The sequence below is a fragment of the Triticum urartu genome, chromosome 6A (assembly GCF_056163025.1).
Source record: "Triticum urartu cultivar PI428250 chromosome 6A, HENAU_Tu73, whole genome shotgun sequence".
NCBI classification, from domain to species: domain Eukaryota; kingdom Viridiplantae; phylum Streptophyta; class Magnoliopsida; order Poales; family Poaceae; genus Triticum; species Triticum urartu.
In genome coordinates this window covers 503,979,267-503,990,220 of record NC_141878.1, presented here as the reverse complement: position 1 = coordinate 503,990,220, position 10,954 = coordinate 503,979,267, and the positions used below count along the sequence as shown (strand labels likewise).

General features: G+C 46.3%; 1 protein-coding gene across 1 annotated transcript; it reads left to right on the top strand.

The window, feature by feature from the left end:
- The first annotated feature begins 2,250 nt into the window (after positions 1-2,250).
- Positions 2,251-6,397, top strand: LOC125514435 (uncharacterized). Its single transcript, XM_087530657.1, has 10 exons — positions 2,251-2,584; positions 2,677-2,994; positions 3,112-3,261; positions 3,292-3,314; positions 3,386-3,448; positions 4,033-4,104; positions 4,527-4,589; positions 4,666-4,749; positions 5,447-5,583; positions 6,160-6,397. The coding sequence occupies exons 1-10, from the start codon at positions 2,364-2,366 to the stop codon at positions 6,193-6,195; spliced, it is 1,167 nt and encodes a 388-aa protein (XP_087386783.1). The 5' UTR covers positions 2,251-2,363; the 3' UTR covers positions 6,196-6,397.
- Positions 6,398-10,954: the final 4,557 nt, after the last annotated feature.

Sequence of the window (10,954 nt, the reverse complement as noted above, 5' to 3'; positions counted from 1 at the left end):
ATAGTCCAGAAGTCCGGCCGAAGGTATAGTCCGGCTATCCGGACACCCCCTAATCCAGGACTCCCTCACGTGGGATCAATGTCGGCCGCAGAATCATTTTATTTAATACTACGTTGGCAGGGTCTTGAACTCAAGACCTCTTGGCTCGGATACCATATTGAATTCATGCTCTAGCCAACTCATCCAAAAGTCCGAACTGATGGAGGGAAGCGGGCAATATACTTCAACAAAACTTGAGCCGGCGGGCGCGCTGAACCGCCAGCACCCGCTGCCGTCACCGCTGCTGCGCTGGAAGTCATGGCCGCGGCGGCTGTCGAGCCGAGAACCGGCTGCGTGCCAGCCATGAAAAATCGCCACCCTGTTCGGCGGCTCATGGGGGTCCGGAATACCGTCGCCATCGAAATAGCCCCGGAGCCGTCCGTCTTGCAATTGATACATTGAGTCGGTCTCGCCTGTGGACGACTCACCATCAGAGTAGATGGCCGTCTCACCGCCAGACATAGAGCCTTTAAACTCAGCCGCATTGATACATCCGACAAAGGCATGCTTCACGGCGGGTTTAACCCGGGCGGGTCGTGCACGCTAAGCCGTCTCGATGATGTCGGTGCAGATGTCCGGCTCAGGGCCCGGTTCGCCGATCTTGCCGATGAAGACGTGGATTCCGCCAAAGGGTACCCGGTACCCGTACTCAATTGAGCCGGCCTCGGGGCCCCAGTCTGCGTCGTCGATGTAGAGCTTGCCGCGACGACTCTTGGTCATCCGGCCCACAGCGTATCCCTTGATCCCTTCGAAGCTGCCCTTCAAGAACTCAAAACCACCGTGTGCTGGCCCCACGGTGGGCGCCAACTGTCGTGGAAGTGTCACGACAGATGTCCTCATGGAAGAACTTAGTTGTGGAACCATTGCGACGAGGTTAGCTTAAAGGGGTTAAACGGGACAAGGACATGAGGAGTTTATACTGGTTCGGCCCCTTGCAGTGAAGGTAAAGGCCTAGTCCAGTTTGAGGTGGTATTGCTAGGGTTTCGATTACCAGGGAGCAAATACACTTTTCATGGCTCTCGATCTGTTGTTTCTTTCACTAAGCCGCTGCCGGGTCGCCCCCTTATATACATGGGTTGACGCCTTGCGGCCTACAGAGTCCCGGCCGGCTGATACAAACGTGTCCGGCTCGGTGACTTATCTTACATGCCTTACAATACAAGTTTACATATACATGACGGTTTACACTTACGGGCCTTAAGCCGCCTTCGGGTTTGGGCCCTTTTAACAAACCTGTCTATTGAACCGCCATCTCTAATATACTCTTGGGCTTCATTTAGATGAACCGCCATGTGGATGACCCGGCCCCTCCTGGGCGGGTCATATCTGATAATCATATCCCCAACACCTCCCCACTATATATAGGGGTGAGGGGGAGGGGGCTCCGGCCCTAGCCCCTCCTCCAAGGGAGGGGGCGGCGGCTAGGGTTCTCAAGCAGCAGTGGCCGCGGTGCTTCTCGGCGGGTGGCGGCGCGAGGGAAGGCGAGGAAGAAAGGAGATAGCACGGGCTGAGAAGGGGGGGAGAGTGGCGGCTAGGGTTCACCCAATCGGTCGTTCTCCTTGGCCTAACACGCAGCCCAGCCATCCACATGATGATACACGAGGGAGAGCATATGAAATCTCGAAACTACCCTCATCGGCCCTCCAAAACTACATGCGGAGGCAGGATCTCTCTACTAATTAGAACCAGCACTAGTCACCCCCTCTCCCGCAGCCCCTGACAAAAGTGGCCCACCTCGCATGGCCCCGTAGGTCATAGACACATAGGACTGTAGAACGAGTGAAAAACGACGGGCACTATTCATTGCTTGTCGCATCAGAGTTGATCCAACAGCCCAAATTGTTTTATCTGAAGATCTGACGTGCGGGATTCATTTGGACAGGCTATCCGACGGCCAGAAAACACATGCCCTGAGAAGCCTTCATTTCTTTCCACAGTCTAGATTGGAGATGCTCTAAAAGTATGACGGTCGAGGCGAGAGTGAGACACAAATTACACACTGGAACGGTCAGATCCAAAAACGAACGGCCTGATGGCGTGAGCAGGAAAAGATTTCAGTTTTATTACTGTCCTTAATTTGCATGCAACTAATTAGAATAGAAAACCCTAAAAAAGGATATAGTAATAAAATAAAAAACAAAGGGGGGAAAAGAAAGAAAGAGGGGCCCAGCCCCCGTCGTGGCCGATACGCGAAGGAAAGAGGATGTCCCTCCAATCCCCTCATCTCATCTTCCAAAAACAAACCGAGTCTGCAGTTGCAATTCCTATACGACCTCGATCCCCCTCTTCCCCCAACAAGTCGAATCCGCCCGCGTTGAGGAAGGATGTGCTCCCAAGCCCCCAAATCCCTAGACCTAGACCTCGACCTCGACCCCTCCCCAGTCCCCAGATCCCTAGACCTCGACCCCGAATCCCAACCCTGCCCCGGCGTGACGACGACGGCCGAGCTCCCCGACGAAGCGGAGAACCCCTGCTTGTCGCGGTTTCGCCACCGGCGACTCCTCGCCTTCCTCTCGCGCCAGCGCTACGATGTCGCCTTCAACGGGTACGTCCCCTTCCTTCCCCTTCCCCAATTCAGCACAGGAACCAGCCCAGGGCTGTCTACTTGTTTGCGGAATTGATCTAGGTTTATTGCAGGCTGATGCTACAGGCGAGTGAGCCCTTCTGCTTGGAGCGTCTGCAGGGGCTCGTGAGGAAGGGCCTGTGGGAGGATGCCATCGACTACCTTGATGGCTTCCTGCCTGCCGGCCCCAGGAGCCTCCACGCCCACGCCTTCCGCAACTTCCTCTTGATGCACCACTACTTGGCCAGCATCGCCGCCGGGGATGAGTCCGCCATGGACAAGCTCCGGGCCCACCATTGGATGCAACACGTCGTTGATGCCTGGAAAACGAAAGCGAACCACACATTTCCTCGTGTCATGGCCCAAGCCCTGCTCTCGTCGGAGCAGCTCCGGTATCTCTCCCTACGGCCTCTAACTTGCACGCATTGCTCATTCCGTTGAATTCATGGAGGGTTCATCGTATGAGTTTTCTTGTTTCAAGAATGTGAATCACCCTATATGCTGGTTAGGGCGTCCATGGACTGGGATGGAGTGAGGAGGGAGGCTGCGTACATCCTCTCCAGGTTAGCTTCGAGGACCCCAGAGCTCAACAGGCCGCTCACATTGCCGACTTGCTACACCAAGCCGCACCAAGTGCTTCCCATTGACGTTGCCTCTGGGTAATTCATCTGATCTCAAGCCTATGCTAGTTATTTGCTGCTCAATGTGCCAAGTAACCACCTTTTGGTATTTCATGTGTATGTCGTATGTGTGTGGCGACTGATGAACTCGTGTTATCTTCAGATGAAAGCTTACGAGCTGGTTCAGGTAAAGCGACTTCCCTGCTCCAACAAATTATGAAGGAAGGTAACCTCTCACTCTTGTTTTGCTCTCTACCTATGTCATTTGCCACCGTTTTGGTTTACTCTCCGCTTATGTTTCTCTCTAGTTTTTACTGCTGTGGTTTTAATATTTGCCAAGTTTGTTTTGTTTCACTTGATTTATGCTTTAATCATTCCTGTGATGTGGTCTATGAATCAGTAAATACCTCGGCCATCCTACATTTTATTGGAAGTCTTCCGTTTCGGTCTTAAGGGCATTGTTTGCCCCTATTTGTAGAAGTTTTCTCTAAATAATGTAGGCAAACGTCCAAATGCGAGCACATCACAGCCTGTTGGCCTACAATACCTTGTGCCGCTACATTCTGTTCCACCCCTTAGCGTCTGGTTGTAGTGCACATTGTTTTCCCTTATTTATCTCTGAACATCTTCAATGGAAACATATTTCCCTTAATTTTTCAGTTCTTTCTTTCTTCTATTGGTTGCTTCACATTCTATGGCTATTTTATTTGCATGATATTTCATGATTGCACTTCCGAGAAATGGTGCCTTCCTTTTGCTTAGTCTGTGTTTTGCTACTTGCTGCTATTCCAACTGTCTGCTGTGCTGCAGGTGCTCCTGTTGCTCCAGTTCCGCTGACAAGTCCTGCTAAAAGTTCTGGTACCTCGTCATTGACAAATGCAGGTGAAATAAGTTGGACGACCTCAATTTCTTCTAAACTAGGGAAAATCTCCATCTACATAATTATCCTAATCTTTTTCATTGTTAGAGAATGGCAAATGCATGAGTGATTGGGCTAGATAAATCATTGACAATATTACTTGATGTAGTTAAAACATGGAGACTTTTACGATTTTAATGTGTCAGATGGCTCTTTTCCAAATTCGGTATCTATAGTTATTACTTGTTGTAATTCCTTGGCTCCTTGCTATGCTTCATTATATTGCAATCTTTATTGTTTGGTTTCTATGCATGTTATTTTCCATAGTTGTAGAATTTATCTTAGAATTATACAGTTGGAAACCTTTTTTTTTGCTTGTTGGCTTGTTATTTTGTTGTTTATTGTTGTTCTGTATCATTTTTACCTCCAAATGTTTGTTTACCAGAGATAACCAAATTATGCATCAAGGGACTGTATGCACCATTGTTACTAATACTCGATGGCCTCGGTAGGCTTTGATGGTGCTCTTTGCACTCCATCAGTTACTGATACCTGTCACCATATCTAAATACCAGTCCTTGCAGGTGCTCCTGTTTCTTCAGTGTGCCAGACTCTGAACATGACAAGAGACGCTGAAAACTATGGTATCTCATCAGTGACAAGTCCAGGTAGATTAATTGAACCCCTCAAATCATTTTGATACCAAGAAGAAATTCTATCGGCTTGATCTGTCCCTATTATCTTAATTGGGAAGAACACCAAATAGTATAGGTAAGTGGATATATATATGTATTACTGACAATGGTATGTGAGGTTTCAGTTTCATTAATCCAGTTCATGACTGGCCCCGCTTTCTGATTTCTTTTTACCACGTCTCTCCTAACTTTCTACGGGAAAATACTTGTTAAAAATTAGAATTTGGACATTATTCTTGAGTCGGTGAATCGTCCATTTGTTACCTGTTTTTGTTCTTTACTTATTTTCTGTCTCATGGTACTTTTTGGGTTGCATTTGCATTCAGGAGCTACCAAGCTTTGCATACTGCAAACATGAGATGCACCATATATAGGTTCTGCTGAAAAATCCTTGGCTTGAGAAGAAACTACTCCCTCCGTTCACTTTTATAAGTCGTTTCAGACAACTGAAAATGAGCTGTTTTACGAGCTGTCTGAAATGTTTAGAGCGCCTTATAAAAGTGAACAGAGGGAGTAGTTGAATTTAAGTTGGTGCAGCCTCTTTTTGAAATGTGCACAAGCCCCTGTGTGCACCTTTGGTCAATGTGATATTCACTGTTAGAGAACACTAGATATTATGCTTTGACTGTAGTCAACCCAATAATCCTCATGAGCACTGATTCTTGGACAGGCCCAGAAAAGAGTCAAGAAGGTGCCTGCGGTGGTTTCAATCCCAGAAAGAATCCACGGGCAGAATTGGCAACTATTGATGAATATTTGGATTCAAAAAGGCAACGTACTACTGGGACTTTTGGGGAAGCAAGTATGGTAAGATGCTGGTTTTTGTCCCTGCTTCTATTAGCAAATATTACAGTTAACAGCAGAATGACACACTGCAAAAAAAATTCATTCTAAACTATAGCTGAATAATACAATATTGAAAGAACAAAGTATGCTGCTGTCAGTAGGACTTGGACTTACCAATATGTTTGTATATTTGCAAGTATAAATGTAATGTCGAATGTGATATTTTATTTTGTACCGATCTTGGTAGGGTGAGTAAGATTATTCCAAAGCTGCTCGAGGTGCCTCTCTTAGACAAAATTATTGACATTGCTAATTATAAATGGTTGCTTATGTCAATGTCGATAAATAACACATGGCTATTAATATGGTGGCAAAAATTAACTTCAACTCAGGACGTGGTACATGGGAGGTGGGACTTCTTTTTTTTAGTAGCAATAGAGTGTGGAAACTAGGCTTGCATATTTGCCAAACATTTTGCTGAACTGCACACCGATTCATTTGCATTTTTTGAATGATAAATTTTCAGTAGTGGCGGTTTGTTTTCATGTGGCATGAATTCACGCAATTCACACAAGTGGAATTGGTGTTGGACTGCAGGTGCCGGTGAATGAAGTTTGGGCTGAAGCTCACTAGCTGGCTGGTGAAGTCAACCACCTAGGTTCATAACCGAGATATGGTGACAATGGTGGTGGTGGTGTACCTGCTAACTCGCACTTTGTTTATGCTTTGAACTTGGATGTTAATTATACAACTCTGTTTCCAAGTGCCTACTATGAGCTAGTACTTCATAAAGTAATTGTGCTGTTAATTATGCAAATATGTTTCTAAGTGCCTACTATGAGCTAGTACTTCATGAAGTAATTCTGCTAGTGTTGGTTAATCAGGCTGCTTACTGCCGGCATTTTCTATCACTGAAATGAAAATTAATCAGATTATTGGATCATATCATTCAGTAACAGTATTGCCAAAAGTACACTATTAAGTGTGACCTCAAGCATTCTTTTATGAAGTTCTTTTATTAAGTTGCTCAGAAGAATAAGTGCGACAACATACATGACGGCCAACATCAAGAGTCATTGCCATCCTATAGCTAACCTATGAGCTTCGATGTTCTTATATTACATGCACGCCGTTCATCGCTAACATCACAAGCCAATTTTTTTTTAAACGTTTATCACTAAAATGACAAGCCAAGAAAAAATTTAAACGACACTTCTTACACCCTGTTTGTTTGGGTTTTTGCCTCTGTTTTTGCAGCCTTTTCACTTTGACAAAAAAAACCACAAAAGCTTCTAAATAGGTGATTTTTGTTTCAGTTTTTGGCTTATGAATCAGTACTGTTACAAGTGAAAAGCCGAAGTAAAAAACACCAATTTAGAAGCTTTTTTGGCTTCTTTTTTTGCCGGAGTTTTGAAGCTGCAAAAGCAGAAGAGAAGCCCAAACAAACAGGGCCTTAATCTCTCTCATGATCATGCAATGACCACCTGAATTTGATGCCACCTCTAGCTCTTGGATGAGTATGGAAGGAGGCGAGGATGGAGATTAGTAGCCTCGCTACACGCAAATGCTTACAAGATTTCAGGGTCAGTGATCCCTTCAATAACAACTGCCGAGGCTCCTTCAAAAACACCATGATCATCACAACAAATCGCGCCAACAGCTCCTCTGGATATCGTTGGAAATATGAGCAAATTACTACGAGATTTAATCCGAATAAACAGAAGATAAATCATGAATACAGCAATAGAGATTAAACTAATCATGTGAACTAGCATAGCAGATGAACAGATCACATCTAGGGCACATACTAGAAACATGAATTCTACCACGATCTCGAACAGGAAAGATAGAATCACATACGGTGCAGCGGGAGCAACACCGCCGGCGTTGACGTTGTCACCCATGTCGTCGAGGACGAGGTTGCCGAGGTCGGGGAAGAAGTCATCGTTCGCGAAGTCGTCGCTGCTAGCAGTCGCGCGAGTGCGCTCCCCAAAAATCTGATCGCCCCTCTAACGTACAGGATCACGAGAGGCGGGGTTCCGGAGGCCTGCTGTCCCTTCTCCCGGTGCACACCGAAAGGAGGGATGGAGAAGACTTGCTTGGCAGCGCAATGATCTGGAACGGTGGTGAGAAACCATACGAAGCGGCGGCGGCTAGGGTAGACGTCTGCCTGACTATATAGTGCGGGCCGGGTAGGTCATGGGAATAAACCCTACGTCCGAGTCGTCACGATCCAAAAGAATCGGAAACGGTTCAATAATTAACGCGTCCGTTAATTATTAATTAATGACTCATTAATTTTCCCGAGCAGCAAAAATATAGACAACGTGCATAGCTCTGTCCTCGGCTCAGCTCAATCCCGCAACCCGCAACCCGCGGCGCGTCGTGACGAGGCGAGCGAGGAGGAGGAGCGCGCGTGTAGGTCTTCTCTTCTCATGCTCATACAAGTGGTAGAAGAGCTCACCTTGTAAAGAGGTGCAACTCTCTCTCAACTTCCGGGATGGGACTAAACTTTAGCCTCACTCACTCCACTCACATGTGTGCATGAATGGGCCAAGAGAATTTCAGAATTTTAGTTGGGCTTTAGGCCAAAGGCCTACTAGCAAAATTCCAACAATCCCCCACAAAGTCTCATTGGCACATCTCATCATTTAGTTTCAAAATATTGTTTATATACCGGTGCTTAGTGGAGACTGTGAAGTTGAACTTCCACTTAGAGATTTATATTACACTAGATCACAACTTGAATAGTGGATTATGCCTTGAACTACAAGTTTTCTGCGAGACTAATTTCACACAAATTCTTGACCGATACTTGGCTGCCGCAAGGCTTCCCCGCGGGTGGAGCGTATACGTCATACTCCAGGGCCTTTTCATGAATTTATTAGAGAACACCCAATTCTCACAGACTGCGACGTTAACAGTCAAATTCATATAGGTGTGTTCCTCAGAAGATGTTCTGCAGGACAACATCTCTGCTTACCCGAATAAGCCACTTGGAACACATTAAGATAAGTATCAATCTGCCATGCAGATCAGGAGAGTATTGCATCTTCACGGAGTGGGATAGTTAATATAGGGATACTCTCCTCCCAGCTGACCAACAGCTTGTCTCCCACTTCTACTTCACGGGATCTCCGATCACATAGAGTGGGTTACCACTATGGACAACTCATGCGGTGGGTCTCAAACCCATCTCCATCGATGCATTATCTATCACATTACGTGATAGACCCTTTGTGAAGGGATCTGCCAAGTTTTTCGACGTCTGGATATAATCCAACGTAATAACTCCGGAGTTCCTCAATTTTCTGACAGATTTTAGTCTCCTCTTCACATGTCTTGAGGACTTCATATTGTCCTTCGAACTGTTTATCTTGACGATCACAGTTTGATTATCATAGTTCATCAGGATAGGGGGTATTGGTTTTTCAACCATAGGTAAGTCCATCAAGAGTTCACGAAGCCACTCTGCTTCAACGGTGGCAGTGTCCAATGTTGTGAGTTCTGCTTCCATAGTTGACCTTGTTAAGATGGTCTGCTTGCAAGACTTCCAGGAAACAGCGCCACCACCAAGTGTAAAAACATAACCACTTGTGGCCTTTATCTCATCAGCATCAGAAATCCAGTTTGAGTCACTATAACCCTCCAGTACCCTTGGATACCCGGTGTAGTGAATCCCATAGCTCGCGGTGCCTTTCAAATAGCGCATAACTCTCTCAAGCACATGCCAATGATCATCTCCCGGTTTTGACACAAACCGACTCAGCTTGCTCACAGCAAAAGAGATGTCAGGCCTCGTGGCACTCGCCAAATATATAAGCGAACCAATAATCTGAGAATACCTCAGTTGATCTCTAGCAATCTGTCGATTCTTTCGAAGCAACACACTAGCATCATATGGAGTTGGAGAAGGTGTGCAGTCGCTATACCCAAAACGACTCGAGACCTTTTCCACATAGTGAGACTGAAGCAGTGTGATCCCACCATTCTCATCTCTCAACAGCTTGATGTTTAAAATAACATCAGCTACTTTTAGATCCTTCATCTCAAAACAGCGAGATAAGAAATCCTTAACCTCCTTGATTAAATCAAGTTTGGTTCCAAATATCAATATGTCGTCGACATACAGACAAAGAATAACTCCTTCGCCCCCACCATAGCGATAGTACACGCACTTGTCACCATCGTTTACTACAAAGCCGGCAGCAGTTAATGTTCTTTCGAACTTCTCATGTCACTCCTTAGGAGCTTGTTTAAGGCCATATAAAGACTTTAATAACTTGCACACCTTTCCTTCCTGACCAGGTACTACAAAACCATCTGGCTGATCCATGTAAATTTCCTCCTTCAACTCTCCATTGAGGAAAGTTGTCTTAACGTCCATTTGATGAACGAGAAGACCATGTGAGGCAGCCAGTGATAGTAGCACCCGAATTGTGGTCAGTCTAGCCACGGGTGAGTAAGTATCAAAGAAGTCTTCACCTTCAAGCCGTGCCTTGTACTTTTCAATCGTACCATCAGGTCTAAACTTCTTCTTGAACACCCACTTACATCCTACAGGTTTGCACCCATAAGGACGGTTAGTGATCTCCCAGGTACCGTTAGCTAAGATGGAATCCACTCGCTACGTACAGCTTCCTTCCAGTACTCGGCATCAGGAGATGCATAGGCTTCTGAAATAGTCCTGGGTGTGTCATCCACGATGTACACAATGAAATCATCACCAAAGGACTTTGCAGTCCTTTGTCTCTTACTCCTCACAGGAGTTCCACTGTCACCCTCAACAGGATTCTCAACGTGTTCCATCGCAATGGTGGGTTCAGGAATTACAGTGAATTCCTCACTAGATGGAGTAGGTATCTCCTGATTTGATGAACTCGACATATCCTTCATAGGAAATATGTCCTCAAAGAAACCTGATCGTCCCTCTCCCGTACAGGATCACGAGAGGCGGGGTTCCGGAGGCCTGCTGTCCCTTCTCCCGGTGCACGCCGAAAGGAGGGATGGAGAAGACTTGCTTGGCGGCGCAATGATCTGGAACGGTGGTGAGAAACCATACGAAGCGGCGGCGGTTAGGGTAGACGTCTGCCTGACTATATAGTGCGGGCCGGGTAGGTCGTGGGAATAAACCCCACGTCCGAGTCATCATGATCCAAAAGAATCGGAAAACGGTTCAGTAATTAACGCGTACGTTAATTATTAATTAATGACTCATTAATTTTCCCAAGCAGCAAAAATATAGACAACGTGCATAGCTCTGTCCTCGGCTCGGCTCAATCCCGCAACCCGCAACCCGCGGCGCGGCGCGACGAGGAGGAGGAGCGCGCGCGTAGGTCTTCTCTTCTCATGCTCATACAAATGGTAGAAGAGTTCACCTTATAAAGAGGTG

Excerpts from the sequence above, each read along its gene's own strand:
- LOC125514435 (XM_087530657.1), top strand. The coding sequence starts at position 2,364 with ATGTGCTCCCAAGCCCCCAAATCCCTAGACCTAGACCTCGACCTCGAC. Across the intron at positions 4,105-4,526 it reads CTCGTCATTGACAAATGCAG|AGATAACCAAATTATGCATC; the intron begins GTGAAATAAGTT and ends TTTGTTTACCAG. Across the intron at positions 4,590-4,665 it reads ACTAATACTCGATGGCCTCG|GTGCTCCTGTTTCTTCAGTG; the intron begins GTAGGCTTTGAT and ends CAGTCCTTGCAG.